Source organism: Leopardus geoffroyi, chromosome B4, assembly GCF_018350155.1.
Source record: "Leopardus geoffroyi isolate Oge1 chromosome B4, O.geoffroyi_Oge1_pat1.0, whole genome shotgun sequence".
Lineage (NCBI taxonomy): Eukaryota > Metazoa > Chordata > Mammalia > Carnivora > Felidae > Leopardus > Leopardus geoffroyi.
In genome coordinates, this window is record NC_059341.1 from 37,772,782 (window position 1) to 37,797,455 (window position 24,674).

The 24,674-nt window shown below is 49.6% G+C and overlaps 2 protein-coding genes across 7 annotated transcripts; one reads left to right on the forward strand and one right to left on the reverse strand.

Moving 5' to 3' along the window:
- ITFG2 (integrin alpha FG-GAP repeat containing 2) lies at nucleotides 1–18,393 on the forward strand. Of its 4 annotated transcripts, none has more exons than XM_045464292.1 (13): nucleotides 1–270; nucleotides 5,365–5,460; nucleotides 6,017–6,058; nucleotides 6,245–6,416; nucleotides 7,127–7,266; nucleotides 7,735–7,883; nucleotides 8,275–8,372; nucleotides 8,552–8,605; nucleotides 8,698–8,789; nucleotides 9,524–9,641; nucleotides 11,280–11,453; nucleotides 11,545–11,704; nucleotides 17,105–18,393. In XM_045464292.1, exons 1-12 carry the CDS (start codon nucleotides 175–177, stop codon nucleotides 11,646–11,648), a joined length of 1,335 nt encoding a protein of 444 aa, XP_045320248.1. In that variant the 5' UTR covers nucleotides 1–174; the 3' UTR covers nucleotides 11,649–11,704; nucleotides 17,105–18,393. The 4 variants fall into 4 exon arrangements, with proteins under 4 accessions (XP_045320248.1, XP_045320247.1, XP_045320251.1 ...); XM_045464291.1 differs by having other exon boundaries at nucleotides 27–270; nucleotides 6,215–6,416; XM_045464295.1 differs by having other exon boundaries at nucleotides 81–317.
- On the reverse strand, nucleotides 12,788–21,044 carry NRIP2 (nuclear receptor interacting protein 2). Of its 3 annotated transcripts, none has more exons than XM_045464296.1 (7): nucleotides 20,311–21,044; nucleotides 16,537–16,689; nucleotides 15,349–15,431; nucleotides 14,874–14,995; nucleotides 14,625–14,642; nucleotides 14,112–14,286; nucleotides 12,788–14,018 (listed from the first exon to the last, which is right to left on the reverse strand). In XM_045464296.1, exons 1-7 carry the CDS (start codon nucleotides 20,560–20,562, stop codon nucleotides 13,916–13,918), a joined length of 906 nt encoding a protein of 301 aa, XP_045320252.1. In that variant the 5' UTR covers nucleotides 20,563–21,044; the 3' UTR covers nucleotides 12,788–13,915. The 3 variants fall into 3 exon arrangements, 2 of the variants coding, with proteins under 2 accessions (XP_045320252.1, XP_045320253.1); XR_006708981.1 differs by having other exon boundaries at nucleotides 13,905–14,018; nucleotides 14,625–14,677; nucleotides 20,311–21,041; XM_045464297.1 differs by lacking the exon at nucleotides 12,788–14,018 and having other exon boundaries at nucleotides 14,068–14,286; nucleotides 14,625–14,677; nucleotides 20,311–21,041.
- Between the last annotated feature and the right edge of the window lie 3,630 nt (nucleotides 21,045–24,674).

Here is a 24,674-nt window from a genome sequence, read left to right on the forward strand (position 1 = left end):
AGAGGGCTAGGAAGACCCACCTCCTCTTTCAGGTTAAGCGAGAAAGGCCGCAATTGGAGGCTCGATCGGTGACGTGACTTTCCGCTTTGGCTGGCCTTCCGCTTGGGCTGCTCTCAGGAGGGGCTCGGGGAACATTTAGCGGGCCTCCCCGGTCGCTCGGCCCGTGCAAGTGCGATGAGGTCGGTTAGCTACGTGCAACGCGTGGCCCTGGAATTTAGCGGGAGCCTCTTCCCGCACGCGATCTGCCTCGGAGACGTCGATAACGATACGGTCAGTGCATGCGCACTGCGAGAGACGCGGCCCGGCTCTGCGCCAGGGTAGGGCGGGGCCGGGGAAATGGAGAAGCCGCCCTAGGCGTGCGGGGGGAGCGGAGCGCGTGCGCGGTGGGGCTGCGCGGTGACCTAAGGAGAACTTGGCAGATAGCTTACGTGCCTGGAAGTCAGGTCCGAATTGCACTGCTTCCCTGCCCTGGTGTTCTTTTAGGGACATAGATAACTGATCCTTTGCCTAAGTCAGTAACTGGTTCACAGTAGGAGCCTGGTAAACCGGTGGCCCGATATGCCGGCTCACTGCTTCTCTCCTTACGCAGGGGCATCACCTCAAATCACTTTGCCTTTCGAAGCCTCCATAGAAGCTTAAAACGCGCCTTTGCTGCTCTTACACGTGTCTCCTTGCGCCGGAACACACTGCTGTACTTTTCTGCTTCTCCACCCCACCACCCCATTCGTAATGCCGAGTTTCTGTAATGCCTGGTTTCTGTAATGCCTGCTGCATAGTACACCAAGCGTATGGCAACTTGAAAACGCTACACCTTGGTTGGATTACAAAAACAATTGACATCTACCATCTCCGCGGCTGTTCTTTTTCTCGTTGTTGAAATGCATTAATACAGATAAAGCAGGTAGAACTATGCCTGGCCCACAGTTAACACCAAGTGTTAGTGTTGTTAGTATTTGATTCTGTTTCTGCAAATGTTTATTCAAGTGCCCATTGTGTGCGCCAAGGACTCTGCTATATTCTGGGAATTCCAAAATGAACAAGACAGTCCCAGCCCTCAGCTAGCTCACAGTCAGGTAGGGTGATAGTCACCAGAACAACGAAATGTAAGGAGGTGCACTGATGAAAATATGTAGAGTTTTGAGGTGGAGCATCAGAGGGGATGGGGGCTGTTGCTGGTGTGAGACACTCTTAACAGACTCTTTTCATTCATTATTCCCTATTTTTAATGCAAAGCACCTTATTGCCATCCTCTCCTACCCTCTGCCCCACCTTCCTATTCTGCCGTCTTCTCATCCTCACGTCCCTAACTGTTCTGTGCTCTCTCCCCTGGGGGAAAAAAGGGCTAAAACATACCCCTGCCCCCAGCCTCCTTTGTGCTGTGATAGAGAAGATATTTTATGAAGCCTCTTTTGGCTCTACTCCCTGTAGGGAGGAAGGAGTTATTCTCATAAATTTGTATTGTTTTTTGGACTTTCACATTTCGTAATATGCCAAGCAGTACAATTTTATGAGAAAATCAAGAGAGGCATTTTCAAATAGTAAATTAACAGAGTGACTTTAGGCGTACATGATTTTCCGTGTTATCTGATGGTCTTCTTTGTTTAAAAGGGAAAAATACCTGCCTTTTTTCATAGCTTCATGGCATCAGCTTTTTTGGAAATTGTACTTTTCTGAGTAGATTGCACCAATACACTCAGTTCTACAATATTAGATATATTGTACTACTTTTTTTTTTTAACCCTGAGTTGTAAGCTCCATAAGGCTGGGGATTTATCTGCTTTTTCACTGCTATATTCCCAACACTTAGAATTGTGCCTGGCACATAGTAGGTACTCAGATGTTTGTTAAATAAATGAGGATTGTTATGGAAAGCAAATGTGATTATTTGTCTCAAAGCAATTTGAAGGGCTTTGCATGTTATTGATAAATATAATTGAAAGAAGGGCAAGTAGTTGAGATCGTTGCCTAGTGGTACATGTATCGTGGTACATTCAGCCTGCATGAGTGTGGATAGAAACACTGTTATTAGTTCAGCATTTGGGGCAGGAAAAAGACTTATTTCATCCTCATAAATCATTAGCCTAAAGTTCTTTGAAACTAATTTGTTTCCTGGTAAATTGTGGGGGAGGGGAAGCCAGGAATAGAATGCACACCCTGTAGGACTGCCCATGGAAGCCTGGCTACACCAGGGGAAAATCTCTAGAAGGCTATAGCAGATCAGAGATCTCTCCTCGTGCCTCCTTTAGTATTATATGGCGACTGTACCCTCTAGCTGGGGTTTCTTAGCGTCCGTGAGTGACCTCCAGAGGCCAGAGCCAGGATCAGCCACAGGGAAGCAGAACTGCTGGGAAGCATTATAGCTGCTGGGAAGCAGATGGGCTAGTTTGGAAATGTCCTCTTCCAGGAGGCCAGCCATTGCCTCAGTGTCATTGCTTGGTCTTGCTTGTCATTGCCTGGCTGGGCCACATCTACTTGGTCACTGCTCTTACCATACCCATGTCTGTGCCCTTGTTAAAACTGTAAGGTCCCCCTCAGTAGGGAGTCTGTGGCATTTATCTTTGTACCCCTAACTCACTATCTACCTTTACCTGGAAACTCCAGGGCTGACTGAGCATTCCCTTTCATTCTGATTTTTCTCTGTTTCTTAAAATCTTTTTTGTTAATTGTCTAGTAATTAAACATTTATCAGGGCACCTGGGTGGCTCAGTCAGTTGAGTGTCCAACTCTTGATTTCGGCTCAGGTCATGATCCCAGGGTCATGGAGTCAAGCCCTGTGCTGGGCTCCTCACTGAGCATGGAGCCTGCTCGGGATTCTCTCGCCCTCTGTCTCTCTGTCTCTGTCTCTCTGTGCACCTCTCCCCCACTCGCACTCTCTCTCTCTCAGATTAAATTAAATTTGGGGCACCTGGGTGGCTCAGTCAGATAAGTGTCTGATTTTAGCCCAGGTCATGAACTCATGCTTCATGAGTTCAAGCCCCATATTGGGCTCTCTGTGCTCAGCACAGAGCCCACTTCAGGTCCTCCATCCTACTCTCTCTGCTCCTTCCCTACATACGCTCTCTCTCAAAAATGAAAAAACAATTTTTTTAAAATCAAATTTAATTTAAAAGAAAAGCAAACATTTACTGAGGTGCTGGTATGGACTATGGCATTTGCTGAATGGATGTATAAAAAAAGAATAGATTGTGTGAAAGATACCAGGGTCCCTAGCCATGGAGGCCTTTTAACTAGAGGCTGAAAAACACCTGGTATTAGTGCTTGCTGTATGCCAGTCACTGGTTGGTTTGTTTGTTTGTTTGTTTTTTATTGTTTCTTCACTTTTGAGAGAGAGTAGGAGTGGGGCAGGGGCAGAGAGAGAGGGAGACACCGAATCTGAAACAGGCTGCAGGCTCTAAGCCGTCAGCACAGCGCCCATGAACTGTGAGATCATGACCTGAACCAAAGTCGGACACTTAACTGACTGAGCCACCCAGGTGCCCCTGCCAGTCACTGTTTTAAAGGCCTTCCTCTGTTAGCTCAGTTCTTAGAACAACTTTATTCAGTAAATACCCTTATGATCTTTGTTTTATAGATGACAAAATTTATGCATAGAGAGCTGGGTTCAAATCCAGGCAGCTGCACTGAGCCTCTGTGCTATGCAGCCTGCCCCCGGTGTGTCTGCCAAAGTCCTCTGGAGCAGCAGAAATGGAAACATCAGGTGGAGAGAGTTTAATGTCAATAAACTTGTTTTATGCTTCTGTGATCTAATATTCCCACCAGATACAATATAATAAATATAATATAATATAATTCCCATAACTATTAAAAAAATAAATCGATTCAAATCAAGTAAATCATTGATAAATCCCAATTCATTTTGAACTTTACTTGTGATCGGTTACGTCTTTGTTGCCTTTAGAATTAAATCTCTTGAGAATCTGATATTCACTCTATTTTGAGAATAGGAAGGGGGTGTTGGCTGCCCACCCCTCCACCCCTTCCCTCCCCACCACCCTCCCACTCCTCAACAGGGGAAATCAGAAAGCTACTTGTGGAAACAGGGTTTGGTGCTACCTTGTTATCACTGTTTACCCCTAGAAAGGCAGGCAGCCTTTGCCGAATGACTGGGAAATGGAGTACCCAAATACAAATAGGAAGAGACTCCCTTCAGGGAACCCCCCTCCTGAGAGCTGGGCCACCACTTGGGGGCGCCAGAAGCCCAGAGCACAGAGGAGGCTGACACCAGCAACCCCTTGGTGCTGTCCCCTCCAGCACCTCCATCCCCTGTATATATTCACTCATACACACCAAGTTCAAAAGGTCCCCTTTTCTTTGCAGCTGACTTGTGTTGGGGTTGGAGATGTTTGTAGAGGAAGGAGGGCCCCCAGAGCTGACCTTGTCTTTTTATTTGGCCCTTGATTAAGTACGTGGTCTGAAGTTCAATTTTCCAAAAGTTCAATGTTCTAGGTTGTTTTCAAAACGTGTCCCATTGGCAATGGACAGATTGGAAGAGCTGAAATCAGGCAAGCGGGTCATGGAGCTATTCACTTGTCAGACTTTTCTGGGAAGAGTCATAGATTCCGTGTTGCCCCATTCTGCTATCCTCCTCTGACACACACACACACACACACACACACACACACACACACACACACACCGACAGGGAAAAAAAGAAACTCTGGGAGGGGTGCCCGGTGGCTCACTCAGTTAATTTCGGCTCTTGATTGCAGCTCAGGCCATGATCTCATGGTTCGTGAGTTCAAGCCCACATCAGGCTTATCAGGCTCCACGCTGATAATGTGGAGCCTGATTGGGATTTTTCTCTCCCCCTCTCTCTACCCCTCTCCCGCTCAAGGCCACGCTTGCTGTCTCAAAATAAATAAACTTTAAAAAAAATTTTAAATATGAAATTTACCGTCAAATTGGTTTCAATACAACACCCAATGCTTATCCCTAAAATTAAAAAAATAAAATAAAATTGGGGCGCCTGGGTGGCGCAGTCGGTTAAGTGTCCGACTTCAGCCAGGTCACGATCTCGCGGTCCGTGAGTTCGAGCCCCGCGTCGGGCTCTGGGCTGATGGCTCAGAGCCTGGAGCCTGCTTCCGGTTCTGTGTCTCCCTCTCTCTCTGCCCCTCCCCCGTTCATGCTCTGTCTCTCTCTGTCCCAAAAATAAATAAATGTTGAAAAAAAAATTAAAAAAAATAAAAAATAAATAAAATAAAATAAACTGGAAAACTGTGGCTTTGTTGGTTGTAAAAGATTTTTACTAAAGTTGGTGAAGATACAAATTAAGGTCTTATGATGTCCCCAGGATGGGCCTAGAGAAAAGCTTCAGGTGGTTCCATAGGATCCCATCCTAACACTGTCTTCTCTCTCCGTTTGAAGTTAAATGAATTGGTGGTGGGGGACACCAGCGGGAAGCTGTTTGTGTATAAGAATGATGACAGCCGGCCGTGGCTCACCTGTTCCTGCCAGGGCATGGTCAGTATTCAACTTCCTGGGGCATAAGGGGCAGAAGGATCCTTTCTGTGCAGGGACTATCAAGGCTGAGCCATACAGAAACCCACCAGTGTGTCCCAGTTCACCAGCTATTCAGCCAGCCACTGCTTCAGGGTTCATTCCATTCAGGGAGGGAAGCCGCTGGGCACTGCGCCTCCAGCTGGTGGGTTGTTTTTTATCTTCTGTTTCCGCGTGGCTCTCAGTACTTTAAAAACTGCCAAGGTCATCTGATCTCATAAAGTATAGTACAAAATGGGGGTAATACTTTGCATAAGTCTAGAAATATGATAGACTGGTTGTATTAGATGTATCTTTTGTTTTGTCTTGTTCAGCCCAGACAGACTTAACTACTTGAGGTCTCCCTACTGCTCTAGGTAAACCAGACTTAGAGCACAAGAACGCGATTAACATGAACTATCCGTGTAGGTCATGTGGCACAACTTTTCAGCAAACGATGGTAGTTAGCAAACCCTCTCCTTGCTTCACTGAGATTAGAGAGTACTGGTCTCCTTCAGCATGTCTCCCCTTTTCTTTGCAGCTGACTTGTGTTGGGGTTGGAGATGTTTGTAATAAAGGAAAGGTAAGAACTCTAGGGGACGTTGGGACTTCGGTAGAACTCCAAGGCTTTGCCTAGATTGCTCCCCCTCTCCTGGTGGAAATCAGTTGAGAGTTAAAGGCTTTAGCCCTCACTTCTGTCCTTTAACGACCAGGCTTGTGCCCAAACTTCCCTCCCCAGCCATCCCTCCCATGCCTCTGCCTCTCCCAGAACCTGGTGGTGGCGGTGAGTGCTGAGGGATGGTTTCACCTGTGTGACCTGACACCTACCAAGGCCCTGGATGCTTCTGGGCACCACGAGACCCTAATGGGAGAGGAGCATCATCCAGTCTTCAAGCAGCACATCCCTGCCAACACCAAGGTCATGCTGATCAGCGACATCGGTGGGCATGGCTGTCTCCGCAGGCAGCCAGGGGAATAGGAGTCAATGGGTAGTAGAGCAGATGTCACGGGATTCAGGGAGGTAGTTAGTATTCATGGGTGCAATTATTATGCATTTTATGTTGAGTTACTAAGCTCCCATTATAAACTAGTTATCATTCTAAGCACTGTGATTGCAGCAGTGAATAAAATGGACAAAAATCACTGCCTTCTTGGACCTTTCCTAGGAAGGACAGAAAATAAACAGTGTAAAATATTGTAAGAAGATTAAATAGTATATTAGAATGTAGTAAGTGCCATGGAGAAAATAAACCACAGAAAGAGGCTAGGGAGTGTCAGGGTAGAGAAGTAGAGCTACCAATTCTAAATGGAGTTATCTGGAAAGTCCTTTCTGGGAAGGTGACATTTGATCAGACACTGAAAGTGGCAAGGGAGTGAGTCGTACAGATATAGGGCTGATGTTTCGGCCAGAAGCTGTCACGAAGGTGATGGTATGTGGCATGAATCAGGACACTCGAGTTTTGTGTCTGAGGGAAGAAGCACAGCACAAAGTGTGCGAGGGGACTAGCGCAGCTCTTGGGGTCTGAAGTTGTACCGGGTTTCGGCGCAAACGCTGGTGATGTTAGCAGGGGGCGGAGAGGACGTGTGTGTAGGATTCAAGCTGATGAACACGCATGTGGCTCCAAACTCGTCCTACTTTCTGGACCCACAGATGGAGATGGGTGTTGTGAGCTGGTGGTCGGTTACACGGACCGTGTGGTACGGGCTTTCCGCTGGGAAGATCTGGGTGAAGGCACTGAACATCCAACAGGGCAGCTGGTGTCACTCAAGAAGTGGACACTGGAGGGTCAGGTGAGAGGCTGAGCGGGGGGTGCTCAGGGAGCCCAGGGAGCAGGGAGGAAGCCCTCCTGTAGGGGCCCTCTTGAGAGAACAGTCGTGGGTCAGGGTTTAGAGTGGGAGGAAGGGAAAATCTTGTTGAGAGAAATCCAAAGAAGAGAGTTTCAAATCAGGGTCTTAGGGGAAAATTACTGATAAGAGGCAAAGAGCACCAGGCTAAGAGTTAAGAGTGTGCTTGAGGGTGTGATGTGCTTTGTGTCAGAGTGTGGACCCTGGTTGAGGCATGCACAGTGGAAAGCAGATGGGCTATGTGGAGACGATGGCCCGAGGCAGGAACCCTACAAACTCAAATTCTTCCTCCTGCTGTTGCCCCCCAAGCCTGGGATGCTGTTCCCAGGGCCCCTGCCCCACTTCTCTCCCATGCTCTCGGCAGGGTCCCATTTCTGTCCCCAGCCCCCTTTAAGGCCTTGTTCCCTGGTGCAGGTGGACAGTCTTTCAGTGACTCCAGGGCCCTTGGGTGTTCCTGAACTGATGGTGTCTCAGCCGGGCTGTGCTTACGCCATTCTCCTGTGTACCTGGAACAAGGACGCCGGGCCCCCTCCCACCTCTGAGGGGGCCCCGGAGGGCAGCAGGTAAGGGCGCAGACCTGTGGATGGTGTGGTTGTGTGGAATCTAGATGGGCTCCTGGATGCACTGGCAGTGGACAGGACTGCAGTGGGCAGAGCTGCTTCGGCTGGGTCCTGGCACAGCACCTTTGCCCCATTAAGAAAAATGATTTCAGGACCCAGGAAATCCTGGGCTTTAACCTCGTAGCACCTGGAAAAGATTCCAAGATTCTAACTTGGCAGCTCTGTACCTCTCTTTTCTACTCACCACATGGGCCAGACAGGGTCAGCAATAGATTTCCAGGCTGATTCACATCCTAGAAGCTCGTACAGAGATCGGGGCCACAAACGTCCTGCAGAACTAGGCCCATTTGGTCCCCACTTAGTATCCCTCCCACCCTACCCCACCCCCACACAGGGAGGCCCCGGCTGCCCGAGATGTCATGTTGCACCAGACTTCCGGCCGCATCCACAACAAGAATGTCTCCACCCACCTCATTGGCAACATCAAACGAGGTGAAGGTGGGGTGGGGACACAGGAGGGAGCTGAGGGGCAAGCATCAGTCCTGGGAGAGGGAAGATGCTGGGCCTTCCCTTCCTCCCTACCTTGGGCCGCCTCACACCCCACCCTGTGTGCTCTGACCTTGCCCTACCCTTCACATTTTCTTATTCCTGTCCTTCTGTCCCTCCTGCAGGCCACAACTCTGAGATGGGTGGCTCCGGCCTCTTTGCCCTCTGCACCCTGGATGGTGAGTTCCTGCTGGGGCAGGAGGCTGTGTGCCTGTGGGGTGTGCTCAGGGGTCCTTGTCCTGCCCACCCCGGCCTGCCTGTCACCCTGCAGGGACGCTGAAGCTCATGGAGGAAGCGGACAAGCTGCTGTGGTCGGTGCAGGTGGATCATCAGCTTTTTGCCCTAGAGAAACTGGATGTCACGGTGAGAAGAACATTCTTACCTTCTTCACGTGGAGAGATGTGATGCAAATGAGTCCATTCTCACTTCACAGTTCGCTCTCGATGTTTATCTAAGTCTCTTCAGACAGACTCTTAACTGCGTCTCAAGTGAGTCTTTTTCCTAACTTCTCAGGGCTTAGTACCATCTCTGCACCGCCGCGGAATCTCTCGGCGGCACCTTTTCCAGGAGTAATGGCTCCAAAGAGAAATAATTTATTAGGGTCCAGAAGTGAGTTTTTGGCCTCAACTCCAGATGTATGTTCTGTAATTTTGTTTCTCGTCTATCTATGAGCCTCTCTTTACCAAGGCTGCAGCCCCAGAATCTGCGACACGGGGGCATACTTTGCCGTTGTGCATGTGTGACGGTAGGAGAAAAGGCACGAGGCTTTGAAGTCGGTAGAACAGGCCTGGGTTTGAGTCCTGATTCTGTGCTGCCTCCCTTCTATGCTGTGTGACCACGAGTGAGCGACTTCATTTCTATAAGCTGAAGTTTCCTCCATATAAAATTGGGAATAATGGTGTCTCCTTCATCAGTTGTTTGGTGACTGGCGCATGGAGGAAGTTCAGTAAGAAACTTAGGGCTGCTTTCCTTCCCGGCTGTTGGTCACCCAGAACTAGGTCCACAAGTCCTTTATGTGCTATCCAGACCCATCGTTCGGGCTCTTCTATTTACCAGCTCCCTGCCACCCCTGCATCCTTGTCTCTGGCCTTTTTCAGGGCAATGGGCATGAGGAGGTGGTTGCCTGTGCCTGGGATGGACAGACGTATATCATTGATCACAACCGCACTGTCGTCCGCTTCCAAGTGGACGAGAATATCCGAGCCTTCTGTGCAGGTGGGACCCCACCCCATGGACCCTCTCTAACCACACTTGTCTGCCTCTCATTTCTACTCTCTCTGTGTCCCCTAACGTGCGTCTTCATAAACAAATGAGCTCTTCAGCACTTTTGTTAGAGGGTGATGGTGGGTACTGAATTACCGTCTGCACAGTTTTAAATAAGGAATGAGAGACAGTGACAGGTTCATCTCTCAATATCTTAAAGAATGGGATGAGTTCTTAGCATCTGCCCATCTGGGATGTGTGAAGGCATGGGAAAGTTCTCTCCCATCTGAGCATGTCAGAACTCTGTGAGGAGCATTCTCCCAGACAATTTGCATTTGTTACAAATCAGGGACTTGGAAAGCAGTCCTGGCTTTTTCAGGTGACATGGGGAGATCTTTGGTTGCTGAAATGGTAAGAATTGTACAGCGCTCTGGTGTACATACTCCAGTGACCCAGAAGGTTAAAATGCCTTTGAAGAAGGGACTGCCACCAAAGAGAAGCCTTAGTTTCTTTTCTTTTTCTTTCTTTTCTTTCTTCTCTTTTTCTTTTTTCTTTTTTCTCTTTCTTTCTTCCTTCCTTCCTTCCTTCCTTCCTTTCTTTCTTTCTTTCTTTCTTTCTTTCTTTCTTTCTTTCTTTCTTTCTCTTTCTTTCTTTCTTTCTTTCTTTTTCTTTCTTTCTTTCTTTCAGAGAGAGAAAGAGAGAGAGAGAGAGAGAGAGGGAATCCCAAGCAGGCTCTATGCTATCAGAGAGAGCTCACAAACTGTGAGATCATGACCTGAGCTGAAATTAAGAGTTGGGTCACTTAACCAACTGAGCAACCCAGGTGCCCAGCTTTAGTTTCTGATCGTGTTTTGCTAATCTACCCCTTGGACTACCAAGACTGTCCTTCATTCCTCCAAGGCTATCACTAAGATGGGAAAATCAGCAAAGCACTTTTGTGGGGCCATTCTGCCTGGTGAGTTTTTTTTCTTTTCTTTTTTTTTTAGTTTATTAAGCCATCTTACCATAACTCAACACCTATTTTTTTTTTTAATGTTTATTTATTTTTGAGAGAGAGACACAGTGCAAGCAGGGAAGGGGCAGAGAGAGAGGGAGACAGAATCTGAAGCAGGCTCCAGGCTCTGAGCTGCCAGCACAGAGCCCGACACGGGGCTGAGACTCACAAGCTGTGAGATTATGACCTGAGCCGAAGTCAGACGCTTAACCGACTGAGCCACCCAGGTGCCCCCCATGGTGTTTTTTCATATCTGAAATGGGGAGGTATTTTACCTATTTTACTGAGTTCCCAACACAAATGGATTAGAAAGAGGGCCTTTAGGGGCGTCTGGGTGGCTCAGTCGGTTAAGCATCTGACTTTGGCTCAAGTCATGATCTCACAGTTTGGGAGTTTGAGTCCCGCAACAGGCTTGGAGCCTGTAGCCTGCTTCAGATTCTGTGTCTCCCTCTCTCTCGCTCCTCCCCCACTCATGCTTTGTCTCTCAAAAATAAATAAACATTTTTTTAAAATTAAAAAAAAAGAGGGCCTCTAGCTTTCGGCTTGACGTCTGTGGGAGGGTCAAACTGCTGACTCCAAGGCCTGCATCTTGTTCTCTGCCCTTCCCCACTGGGACTCGAACTCTCTGACCTTTGTCTCACCCCCACACCCTGCAGGCCTGTATGCCTGCAAGGAGGGCCGCAACAGCCCCTGCCTCGTGTACGTCACGTTCAACCAGAAGATCTACGTGTACTGGGAGGTGCAGCTTGAGCGGATGGAGTCGACCAATCTGCTGAAGCTGCTGGAGGCTGAGCCAGAGTTCCAGAGCCTGCTGCAGGAGCTGGGCGTGGGTGAGTCCCAGGAGTGCTTCGGGCCCGAGAAGCCCCGTGCCAGGTGCCCAGGAGATCCACAGCCTCTGAACCGCCCCTTTCTTGCCCTCAGATCCTGATGACCTCCCAGCTGTCCGCGCCCTGCTTCACCAAACCCTCTACCATCCAGACCAGCCCCCACAGTGTGCTCCTGCAAGCCTCCACGATCCCACCTAGCTGGACTTGCCCTCTTAGCTGAAGAAGGAGCCTCCTGAACCAACCCACCCCCCAAGGTATCCATAGTGCTGGCAGGATTGGGAGTAGACATCACAGAGGAGTGTGGAAAGATGGCAGCAACCTTAGGGAAGCTGTGAACTATAGCCTTCATGGTCTCCTTGGTGAAAGAAGAGGCGAGTTGGCCCTCGGCCCTATTTCCTTATGTACCTCACCCAACACATCAGAATCATAGAACCCCAGCCTCATTCCGCATCATCTGGGACTGCCCCCTTCCTAGACCCCCCGCCCCCACTTCCAACTCTCATTGTGTGGAAAACAGACTTGTTCATGAGGAGGGAGCACAGATCCTTTGCGTGGCTCCGATGCCTATATAAGGAAACCAGGCTTCGGAGCCAGTAGGGCTATGAGATAAGGGCTCCCCGCATCCCAAGCTCCGTCTTCCATGGCACAGCTCCAAGTCACTGACATTAGGGATTATTAACAGGAATGGCACACTGTTTTGCTTTTGAAGCGGGGGTCTTTAATCATCTTACAGTCTGGTCTTAATTGTTCCCAGCAACCCTGAGATGATTGTCTTCTTTTTACCAAAGAAACTGGGCTAGCACTTTCTCATTTTGCCATGTTGCTTGTGCAACTTTGTGGGCCTTGCCCCCACATCCCCCCAAAACACCTTTAGAATCCAATGCGGGTTTATGATCCAGACCACAATCAGAATTCTGTCTTGGACCATTTATATTCCTTCTGCTCTCGATTCTGTGCACCGTCAGTTAGTGTTTTTCACGTTACAGGCTGCGATTCTTTGGTGGGTTGTGGTCAGCATTGTTTGAATAAACGAAATGGGGTAGAATAAAATAGAAGGAAAAATATCAGAGTGTCATACTCACAGCATAGGGAAGTATTGTTTTGTTATAACTGTACATGTGCATGTGCGTGTGTATGCTAACTGCTCTGTAAAATGTATTTCCCGCTGTGAGTTGTGTTCAGAGGAGTCAGAAAGCCATTGCTCTCAATTATATTAACCCAGCCAGATGGGTCAACCTGGGGAAAGCTCCACATTCACATCACCTTTCTGTAAGGGAACAAGGGCAGAGTTACCAATTCGGACTCGGAGCGACATGGAGGGAAACCAGAGAAGGACATGAGCATAGAGAAACAGGTGTTTATTCAAGTGGAGAAGCAGCTGGGCTGAAGGCCTGCCCCTGGGTCTGGGGTCTGCGGTTATAGAAGCAGCAGGAGGCAGGAAGGAACAGGCAGAGCCAGGAAAGCAGAGGTTATGGGGCAAGGCAGTGAGGGACCAGGGTACCCACATTACACGTGTGGTGGTGAGCCCCCTCCTCTTCTCTTGAGGTCAGGGGACTCAGCTGGGAAAGGCAAGACCAGATGTCACAGGGCAGCTGGTTCTCCTCTCATCTACCCCAGGCTCACAATCTTGTTCCCACCCCAAGGTCCTAGTTCCCTAGCTGAGGTTAGTTACACCACTGTCTTCCTCTCTCCTTCGTCCGTGACTTGAGAGACTCAAACCTGCCAGAAAGACGCTCAGGGTGTCTGGCTCCTTAAGGTTTGGGTTCCTCTCTTTACAGTGAAGATGAAAAGCCTCCTTGTTTTTGTGCTTTGGCTCAGAGCCTGGCAAGGGATCAAAATAAGATTCCAAAATAAAACAAGCTCAAGCTCAGGAGGCCAGAGATGAGGGGAAGGAAGAACGTCTAATGAGGTGAGTAGTTCTAGAAATAAGAAAGACTACTGGTTAGGTTCCAAGTCTGAGTACGGCCAGGCCCGGCCATCCTGTCCACCTTGTGGGGGCAGTTCCCAACAGGGCTCCTCGCCATCCCCCTGAAGTGTAAAAAAGCAAGTGGAGGAGGAGAGACACCTGGAGAAATGCTAGAGGTACACCCAAGGTTTCGCACAGGGAAATCAAATAATAACTGACTTCTGACATTTGCAACCCCAGGAAAGGTAACTGAGAAAGCTTCTGAAGCTCCTCTGCCAACTCGCCTTTCTACTGTACCGGAGTATTCTGTTTCCTGTTTCTTTCCCCACTCAGCTGTGAGCAGATGTGCGCAGAATCAGAAAGGCAGGCGGCAGCAGGGACAGGATCCCTGGTGGGTGAGATGTGGCAGTCTAGTTGCAAGAGGTACTAAGCCCCAGGAGGGGAAGGGAGAGGCATGGGAGTGAAGGCCACCGAGGGGTGTGTGGGGTGGATCCGGAGGCAGGTAAAGGACAGTACGGGCTGCAGCCTTTGACTTGGGCCAGTTCCTACCACGCCACGCTTACATCCTTTTCCACAGTCCTGATTTGGAGGGGAACGGGGAGGCCAGTCCCCTGAGATCATGGGCCCTCTTTCTGGAAGTCTTCTGGAGGATTGGGCAGTTGCTGAGAAGCAGAGAGGAATGTGGCTGACTGAGGCCAATGGGATGGCAGGGTCAGGGTGGTGACAGAAGGGACAGACGTGGTAGTCCCAGGTACCTGGCTCTAGTAATGCCCCATTCCCCAACATGGCTCTTCCCCGAGGCAAGGTCCTTCCCCCGGGGACTGACTGGTTCATCAGTCACTGGCCAGGCTCTTGGTACAGAGGCAGGAAGGGCAGCTCTGGGAAGGGGGCCCTCAGCCGCAGCACTCCATGCTCGAGGTCGATGCAGCACTGTGGGGGTGGGGGGAAATGTGTGCTTCTCTCAGCAGGTAGCCTCTCCCTCAGCCCTCCCCCCCCCCCACTTTCCACAGCCCCCAGCCCCCTGCTCCTTGCTCATCCCCCTATTTCCATTCACCTGGAACTCTGGGGTTGTGGGCAATGGGACCTGGTTCTTATGTTTCACTTGTGGGCAAATAAGGAACCTCTAAGGAAGCAAGGTGAAATCCCACAACTCTGAGTCATTCTCATCAGAAGCTGGCCCACGCTTCCTCACCTGTGCCTTTTACCTCTTTATCCCAGCCCTTTGGGTCAGGCCCGAAATGTGGGTCAAGCGCCCGCATCCTTCTTACCTTGAGAGAAAGCAGAGTCTGCAGTCCAAGACAGAATTCAGGACTCTCAACATCTGCAGGAATCGTTTGAAAACAGAAGAGGCTGGAGGGCACCCAGGGGTCACGGTGCCCTGTGAGCACTCACTCCTTGTCTGCCCTCCCCACCCCCAGCTCTGAGGATCTGGGCCCAGAGATTGGGGGCACCTCATATGGTGCCAGGAGAGGAAGGCGGAAGAGGAAGAAGAGGCTGTGAATGAAGGGAGGACTCACCCACAACCTGGGCTGAGCAGGCCACCGTCTCCTGGCCCAGCTGTAGCTCCAGCTGCTCCACCTGCATGGGGGGCCCAGGTGCCACGTCCCCACCTGGGGCTTTGAGGACCTTCTTCCCTAACCTGTGGTTGAGAAGCAAGGGTTATGGCCACCACAGCCCCCAACCCCAACGCCTTTGTCAGCTGACGCCCCTCCCCCTACACGTGGGTTCTCATCCAATCCCTTGCCCCCACGTGGGGTCTGAATCCTTGTCTTCTCTACCAGAGCCCCCATCCAATCTTTTTTTTTTTTTCCAATTATAGCTCTATCGGTATATAGTTCATATACCGCAAAAACTACCCTTTTATAAATGCAGAGGTTTTTAGTATATTCATAGAGTTATGCAACTACCACTACTATCTAATATCAGAATATTTTCATCACCCCCCCTAAAGAAACCCCATCCCCCATCCATTCTTTTAGGCCGCACTCTTACCCCAGGCGGCTGAGGCACCCAGCTGAGATCTGGTTGTGTTGGGTGCCTGTGTCCACGGCCACCCGAAGCTCCTGGTCTCGGCACTGAGAAAGAGGGTCGCGGGGAGTCAGTGAGAATGGATTGGGCTTGGATCCTTCACCTTTCCCAGCCCTTTGATGAGTCCCTCTCAAAAACGAGTGAAGGGAATGAACCAAGCCTTTCAGAGTGATCTTTATGGCACTCATGCAATTGAGGCAAAACTGGCTCTTAGATGGAGGACTCAAAAAAGGAAGTAGAGCTGTCTATGGGGAGATCATACACTTGGGAACCACTTGACCAGAAATGGAGATCTGTTTGTGTAGAGGAATTCTTGGGACGCCGGGGGCTTAGGTTAGAGAGGTCCAGGTGAGGGATACAGGAGGGGTGAGAAGACCAGACTGTCTCGCCGGGAAGTTCAGATGAGGGTAAGCGACAGGTTTACCACGGAAACAGACGGGTTCACTTTCTTCTGGATATATACAGACATTTGTGGGTACACTTGGACATCCCAAATGCATGTCATTTTCTCAATCCAGACTTCTGCTGAGCACCTGCTATGTGCCAGAGATGTTGCTGGAAGGTACATCAATGAATGCTGTGCTCGGGTGTAGGGGAAGTGACATGTAACTAATGCATGGTAGAAAGTTTTAAAGTCTATGAAAGGGTTGTCAATAAAGTGTCCTGGATATTGAGAGGGAGGGGAGGCTCTTTCTCCCCTGGGGAAATCAGAAAAGGTTTCAAAGAAGAGGTAACATTTGAGGCTTTAAAAGGTTCTAGAATGTGGCCAGAGACTGGAGAGCAGGAAGAGGAAATGCCACACAAAAGTGGTGGCAGAGGAGTGGTGGGTGTTCAGTACCGCTGGGGTGGTCAAATGGCTCTAGAGAGGACAAGGCTGTCATCAGGAAACACTGGCAAGTATTTACACATGCGCATTTGGAGATTACATTTGATAAAAGGGTTGGCATGGACACATGGAATTGCACGGAGGGAAGATGAGTTGAGGTAGAAAGTAGAGAATGTACAGGATCCCATTTTTAGGTCCAACCTCGGGGGAGAGGTGCTCTTTCTCCCTCCCTCCTTCCCTCACCACCCAGGGGAGGAAGGAGAGTGGTGGAAGTGAGCCGTTCACAGGATCATTCATGAAAGCCAGTGCCCTGGGAGGCCTCTCACCTTGCAGTTCACCAGAAGAGCAGGAATCTGTGTCTTGCTGGTCTTCCTCCTGCTCTCCTGGCTGTGAATCGGGGCCTGTGCGGGGGGAGACTCCCCCTGAAACCGACTCTGGTTTCCCTCCACCAGGCGTCTTTGGATCACACTATGCGGCTGCTGGCTCCGTCACAAAACAAAGAAGGCAGACAGGTCTAAACCCAAGTATCCAGGCCACTCAGCTCTCCCACCTTAGATCTCCCACGATGTTCAACCCAACCCCACCCCAGTCCCGCGTCTCACGGGAGTAAGAAAGGGGCAGGATCTTACCCAAGTCCCAGCCGTCACATCATTATAGCAGAGTGAACCCTCGTATCAAATCATACCGTTTTGCTGAGACCCCAATAGATTGCTCAGCAATGAAGAAATGAGAAAAGAACAGTCCATTCTAGGTTAGACCAACCTATTGACTGCCAAGACCTCTCAGGAGCTAGTATTATGCTTGGGGAACTTTTTGTCTCAGGTCTGCAACACATTTTTAACATTTTTTTCCCCTTTGTTTCCCCTTCTGACCTCATCCTTCAATGGGCTGCAGATCCCAGAGTTGATGTTGTGATGGAAGTCAGAGAAAAAAAGTCACATCTTCGAAACTAGGATGCTTGAACCATCCCTCGCCTGAAACCACCTTCACTCCATCTGGTCAATTTACTAAGTTCTGCCAGCTTTGTCTCCTGTATTTATAGAGTCCAACCCTGCTTTGTACTACTGCCTTTATTCAAGCCTCACCTCAGCTGTCCCGGATCACTGGACCACCTCCCTAAGTTCCTAAGAACTGGCCTCCAGTACTGCTGTCTCTCAGATACACCTGCTTGAAGCCAGTGATTATCTAAAACCCTTGCTACTCGGGTGCTTGAGTGGCTCTGTCGGTTAAGGGTCCAACTCTGGATTTCAGCTCAGGTCGTGATCTCACAGTTCATGAGTTCGAGCCCCATGTCAGACTGCACTGACGATGTGGAGCCTGCTTGGGATTCTTTCTCTCCCCCTCTCTCTACCCCTCCCCAGCTCAAGCTCACGCTCTCTCTCAGAATAAATGAATAAACTTAAGAAAAATAAAGCCCTTGCTACTCAAAGTGTGGTCCTCAGATATGTAGCTTTAACATCACTTGCCATCACTTGGAAGCTTGTTAGAAATGCAGAATCATGACCTACTGAATCAGAAGCTTCATTCTAACAAGATGCCCTGATGATTCGTGTGCATGTTAAAGTCTGAGAAGCAGAAAAGGAAAACAAAACTAACCATATTACTCCTGTTTAAACTCCCATCAAAACATGCCTGCTTCCTGTTGCACGATAAAGCCCAAACTTTCAGGGGATGCACAGCCCAGATGACCTGGTCACGGCCTCGTCCTGAGCCTTGTCCTTCACTCCGCCTATCTGCCCCCATTGACCCTACTTGTACCGCTTGTACCAGGCTGCTTGCTCCTGGCCTCCACACATTTGCTCCTGTTCAACCCCCTTCCTGAGACGACTCTCATTCTTCTGTGGGCCAGACTGGATGACTGGTTCAACGTACTTTGTTCCAGAGCTACTCTTTATTTGGGAGAGAGGTTTTTATCTAAGTCTGGAATTCCATGTGTGTCCTGTAATTAACACAGGGTTTACCTCCTCCAGGAAGCCCTCTCTGACCTCTTTGTACTCTTCATTCCACACGCCAGGCTGGGGCCAGCATCCCTTCTCTTAGCTCCCTTTGTCATGCTTCTCACAGTTGTTATTTGTGGCTTTTACTCTCCCATTAGCCTGGAGAGCCTGTGACATCAGATCTTTATACCCCAAGGCTTAGCTTAACATATAGTAGGCACTCAATAAATGCTTGTTGAAGAATGACTCTATCTGTCCAGGCTCCACACATCCTTCTCCACCTGCCCTTTCTTCTTGGGAACGTGGGATTGTTTTTCTACCCTTGATTTAATGAGCCCCTTGAGACTTGCTGCTCCCGCCAGCAAGGCTGCCAGCAGGAGACCCAGGTCTGGGAAAAGGGCAGTGAACTCCAGGGCAGGCCGGAAAGAGCAGCTCTGCGGTTCCCAGCTCTCCTCCCACCTTTCCCACGATGGACACAGCCTTCAGGCCCCCACTGCTGTGAGGTTTGCTCCAGAGTTATCCTAAGGAGGGAGACGGTGGGGTCCCCCCAACCTGTTGTGTCTTCCCTGCCAAAGCCACACAAGGTAACTGCTTGAGATCAATTTGGGACGTCCTGAGGCAGTGGGGTGAGGTGAAAAGCTCAGGACTTATCAGAAGGCTGGACCTGCCACGCTGGGATGGTAATGTTAACAGAGCCTCTAATCCAGGGCCAGATGGATGTAGGGTGGTCTCCAAACCATAGAGGCTCAGAGGTCCTAGCCACCGGGAGCCAAAGCACCAGCTTCCCTGCTGTCCCGTTTCTCCCTGTTTCTCAGCTGTGCTCTCTGTGTGTGTGCAAGAGCAGCCCCGAAGTTCCCTGAACTGAGATCTCGGTCTGGTCACTTTTCCTGTTTGGGAGCTGCTGGGATGAGGCTGGGAATCTGCTGGCCTCTGGGTTGGGTTCCTGGAGGAGGAACATTTCGTCTGAGAGGAATCTGGTAGGGCTGGGTCAGGAAAGGGAATGAGGGGCTGCATTGGCTGAGGCCCCTAGAGTTGACTTCGTGCCCTTCAGGTTGGAAGAGTGTCCTCCTCTCAGACCTTCTGATGAGGAAATGGGTGAGGGAACAGAGTGCTTCCAAGCAAAAGCCCTCCTTTCTTCTAGAAGAGCCACAGGCCACAGAGGGTTCCATTTTCTCTGGGCCCTACAGAGCTTATTTTCTCCCTCAAGCTAAATGGAGTCGTAGCTGGAGGAACAATCATACTCAGACCTTAGATAATGCTTTCTATTTTCCAGGCTCTTTTCTAAGCCCCTTATAGGCATTAGTTCGTGCAACTCCCACAGCAACGCCATGAGGGAGATACTACTAATTTCGTCCTCATTTAGCAGATGAAGAAACAGGTTCAGAGACATCAAGCAATTTGCCTAAGGTAGTAAGTGGCAGGGCCAGGATCTGAACCCAAGCAGCGTGGCTCCAAAGCCCATGCTCTTCACCACTGTCTCGGTGGGGGCGGGGGAGGGATGAGTGTACGCAGCTGCCCTGACCCACTCACCTCCTTGTTACACCCCCACCCCGTTCCCTCTGGAGCCCTGCTGCAGGGAGATGGAAAGAAAGAAGCCTGGAAGGGCCATTGCCCCTACGAGGAAGTAAGGGGGCACTCAGGGGGCTGGTGGCCCAGGCAAGAGCCATATGAGGCCCTGAGGCTCTGGAAAGGACAGAGGCCCTTAGTGCTTCCATTCTGGAGGGAAAAGGCAAATGGATGGTCAGAGCTGGTAGGAAGGAATCCGTTGTTTAGGGACAGGAGAGAAACCATAACCCTAAACTGGCCAGGACTCCAGGCCCTCCCAGCAGTAAATGACTGCTCCAGAAGGTTCCTGTGTCCTTGTAAGCCTCTTCTCCTAGAGAGCACAGTTCCTCATCACCCCCAAGATAAGTCTTGAGCTGTGTGAGAGAAGCTGACTGAGCAAGGAGACTAGGCCCCCCAGAGCCACCGAGCCACAGGAGCACCCCCAGTGAAGAGTCTGAGGATGGTCGGGGTGGGGCCCCTCCACCTGGGGACTACCTCTGCCCCACTCTCAGCAAGGAAGGGGGGATCTGAAGGTTAGGGTCTGCAGTTTCCGGCCCTCCGCCCCCTCCCCAGGATATAGGAAGAGAGAGGGGAAGGGTGGGGAGAGGGCTGCCTCACCAAGTCCTTGGAGGTGCCGAGCCTCTTGAGGCTGTCCAGGGGGAGCAGGTCGGCAGAGTCCTTGTGCAGGAACTGGGTGGCCTGTCTGAGCCGGCGCTGCTGGCTCAGGGGGGCTCGGTCGCGAAGCGCTGCCTCCTGTCCCCTCCTCCTGGAGTCTCCCTCCACTCTTCTGGCCTCCTGCCGGGTGGCCCCTGCGGGGCTCCCGGAGCTTGATGAGCAGGGCGGGGGCTGCTGAACCGTCCTCGTCTCCATCCCCTCTGCCCCGCCACCCGTGGCCCCGCCGCTTCCCGCCTCCCTCAGTTCCGGGTCGCAGCTCTCCTGACAGGAGGGTCTCCCCGGGGGACAGAGTAAATCAATAAATAACGTGCTGGAGCAGCCGCGTCAGACACCAATTTCCCCGAGATTGCAGTAGAGGGAGTGAGGCTCCGGCTGGAAAAACCCAGCACTCCAGGAGGAGGGGCGGGGGTGGGGGGGTGGGGGTGGTGGTAGGTTCTGCAGCGCGTCTAACTCTGGGGTCCTGGTGGGAGCGGTCGGTGGAAGGGGTGTGTGTGTGTGTGTGTGTGTGTGTGTGTGCGCGCGCGCGCGCGCGCGGGCGCCTGCAAGCACGAGGGGTGTGACGGTGTTGTAAACTGTCAGGGTGTCCGTGCCAGCTTGTTTGAAAGGCAGTGCGTGGGTGTTGGGAGGGAGTCAGCCTGCGTGTGGGATGCGGGCACGTGCTGCCCTGTGCGTGTGTCCTCCCGTCTCCTCTGGGGCTGCCCGGCTCTTTTCTCCCCTGGGGCCCTCTGCATTTCGGACTTGGGGGGCAGGCCAACAGCCAGGTTCAGAACAGAGACGGGCGGCCTCAAAATGGTCTTCCCCCCTCTCCTTGTCAACAGGAGAGGCTTCACCCTTCTGGGTCTCCACCTTTCGGATGTGGCGGATGTCAGAGTCTTATTTATTCTGGGTTCTGGATTCCAGGGGGGCAGCAAGAGCAGCTCTGAATCTCCCCACAAGCAGCGCCCCAGCATCTCCCTCTTCTTCTTCTTCTTTTTTAAAGTTTATTTATTTATTTATTTTGGGAGACAGAGACAGAGCACACAAGCGGGGGAGGGGCAGAGAGAAAGGGAGAGAATTCCAAACGGCTCTGCACTGCCATGTGGGGCCCAAACCCACCAACCGTGAGATCAAGGCCCTAGCTGAAGTCAAGAGCCGGTTGCTTAAGTGACTGAGCCACCCAGGCGCCCCTTCCTCTTCTTTATTTAAGGCTTCTGGAGTCCTGGCTCTTTAAAAAGTATTACAATTCAAACATGCAGAAAGTTGTAAAGAATAACCTTTACCTTTTGCTGGCCACCCCAGTTAAAAAAAATAACCAAACTATTGTAAATATAATCGAAACGCCCCTTGCACCACTCCTTCTCCCCAGATAACATCCTTTTCTCACTTTGGCATTTTAGCATTCCCACATTTGTTCACTCTTTATGCATGTACGTATATGTGTATCCGAAGCAACATATCATTTAGTTTTGCCTGACACATTATATATGACCTTCTGCAGCTTGTTCTTTTCTGCTCAATACTTTATTCGTGAGATTCATCCCTGAGCTATGCATTCTCTCTAACAGCTGTATGTTTTTCCTTTATATGAATACATCACACTTAGGAAATTTAGATTATTTTTCTACAAACAATGGTGTTTTGAACATTTTTACACTTGTGTCCTGGGCACACATATGAGCATTTCTCTAGAGGACATACCTAGGTGTGGAATGGCCAGGGCATCAGCTCACAGCTTTCCCCCTTTGGCATAATGCCACCTTGCCCTCCAGAGGATTTATACCAGGGTGCGCCCCAGGCAGCAGTGTCCGGGGGTTCCACGCCCTCCCCTTCCTCACCAGCACTTGGAATCAAACTTTTTTATAGCCCTGGCTCACCTGTCAGCAGATATCTCTCTCCAGCCTTTTATCTTCACCATCATCAAAAGGCATTGGTCAAGCACCTGTTTACTTGTGTTGGACACTTACAGGCTGGGAGCCCCGACTGAGCCCTGCTCCTTAGAGGCATAGTCTGATCCAGACATCCACAAAGCACACACACGTTCAGACAGACAAGATGTCCTCTGGCCTCCTGCAGACCCAGCCTTTTTCAGGTATTTTCACAGCCATGACAATTATATGAGGAAGAATTGCGTTGTGATCCCTGTTTACAGATGGGAAAAGTAGTTAAGGTGTACAGGTCAAATTGTGTCTCCCATAAATCTGTACGTTAAAGTCCCAACTCCCAGCACCTCAGAATGTGACCTTATTTGGAGACAGGGTCTTTAAAGACATAATCAAGCTAAGATAAGGTCACTAGGGTGGACCCTAATCCAATATGACCGTATCCTTGCTAAAAGGGGAAATTTGGACACAGAGGTACACACAGGAAGAATGCCATGTAAACATGAAGGCCGAGTGTGAGTGATGCATATATAAGCTAAGGGACACCAAAGGTTGCCAGCACCACCAGAAGCTGGGAGAAGGGCCTAGGCCAAATTCTTCCTCAGCACCCTCAGAAAGAACCAACCTTGCCAGCACCTTGATCTTGGACCTCTGGTCCCCAGAACTGTGAGACAATAATCTTCTATTGTTAAAGCCATCCAGTTTGTTATACTTTGTTATGGCACTCCTAGGAAGCTAATACTGAGACTTAGAAATCTCACCTAACATTCAGTTACTGTATGGCAGAGCCAGGAATCAGCCCCTTATGTTCTGTCTCCCAAGTCCTGCTCAGTGTCCACTATGCCGCAAAGAGAAGACTGACAGAGGTGAAAATCATGGAATGAAAACTAAGCTATAGTATGATTCCATTGATTGAGTTCTGGACCACCCACCACCTGGCTTCATTTAAACACAGTTTCAGTGGACTATTCCAGCCCCTTCCCATGCCTTGGCATCCTTTACCACCACACGTTTGCCTGGGATAGAGATCCAGGAGGGGCCACTGACATGTTGCACTGGTTCCTGTGATTGTTTCGATAGGATCAACTGTATGCATTGATAGATGAGTGAGTGGCCTACATACTATGATGCTGGGCAGGCCAACACTAAGAGGTATCTCCTTCAACTTTATTCTTGGCAATTCATTCTTTAGGTTTGAAAAATCCTTCAACATCTTCAAGAGTCCTTCATTAATCCATTTCTTGGAAAAGTAATGCTATCGATGAACAAGAATGAGATGATTCCAGAGCACTTAGCAAAGTTGCGTTAGGCCAGGCTGACGACATGGATGGGATGTCTCCAAACTCATTGGTGCACTTAGGTCTGCAGACAAAACCCGAGGGAGGAGTAAACATACCTGTGGTGTAGAATGGAGCCTTTGGAGTTTACAGTTTGGATGCAGTGAGGTTGGGGATGGCATCACCTCTTTTCCAGTTCTGACAAGGCTTTTGTTGCCTGGCGCTCAGAACCACTAGTGCTCAGGAAATGCCATTCTTTGGAATATAGCTGTGCAAAAAGAGTCAAATTGGTCCCTGTGTTCTGTGACCCAAACTAATACTGTCTCATTCATTATCTAGCACACCATCTTTGAGTGGGGCTAAGGGGTAAAAAAAACTCTCTTTTGCCTTTTTTGTATTCTTTGTTTCCTTTGTTTGTAAATTTGCTTTTCCTCAAATTATAGGGAGAATGAGAATGTTTTGGCAACGGAAAGCCGAGTTTTTTTAAGGAGCTAAAGAACTCCCTTTGATAAGATGATGAACCCAATGCAATCCACAGATCCAGTGAAATTCGTATCAAAACACCAGTAGTATTTTTCACAGAACTAGAACAAGCAATCCTAAAATTCGTACGGAACCACAAAAGACACTGAATAGCCAAAGCAAGCTTGAAAAAGAAAACCAAAGCTGGAGGCATCACAATTCCAGATTTCAAGTTATACTGCAAAGCTGTAGTAAACAAAACAGTATGGTACTGGCACAAAAATAGACACATAGATAAATGGAACAGAATAGAGAGAGCCCAGAAATAAACCCATGGTCAGTAAATCTACAACAAAGGAAACAACACACAATGGGGAAAAGACAGTCTCTTCAACAAATGGTGCTAGGAAAACTGGACAGCCACACGCAAAACAATGAAACTGGACCACGTTTTCACACCATCCACAAAAATAAGCTCAAAATGGATTAATGACATAAATGTAAGACTTGAAACCATTAAAATTTTAAAAGAAGACAAGGCAGTAAACTCATGGACATTGACCTTAACAATACTTTTATGGATCTGACTCCAAAGGTAATGGCAACAAAAGCAAAAATAAACAATTAGGAATACACCAAAATAAAAAGCTTCTGCATAGCAAAGGAAACCATCAATAAAACAAAAAGGCAACCTACTGAATAGACATTT

Excerpts from the sequence above, each read along its gene's own strand:
- NRIP2 (XM_045464296.1), bottom strand. The coding sequence starts at position 20,562 with ATGGAGACGAGGACGGTTCAGCAGCCCCCGCCCTGCTCATCAAGCTCC. Across the intron at positions 15,432-16,536 it reads CTCTTCTGGTGAACTGCAAG|TGCCGAGACCAGGAGCTTCG; the intron begins GTGAGAGGCCTC and ends CCTCTTTCTCAG. Across the intron at positions 14,996-15,348 it reads GGGTGCCTCAGCCGCCTGGG|GTTAGGGAAGAAGGTCCTCA; the intron begins GTAAGAGTGCGG and ends TCTCAACCACAG.
- ITFG2 (XM_045464291.1), top strand. The coding sequence starts at position 175 with ATGAGGTCGGTTAGCTACGTGCAACGCGTGGCCCTGGAATTTAGCGGG. Across the intron at positions 7,267-7,734 it reads AGTGGACACTGGAGGGTCAG|GTGGACAGTCTTTCAGTGAC; the intron begins GTGAGAGGCTGA and ends TCCCTGGTGCAG. Across the intron at positions 11,454-11,544 it reads GCTGCAGGAGCTGGGCGTGG|ATCCTGATGACCTCCCAGCT; the intron begins GTGAGTCCCAGG and ends TCTTGCCCTCAG.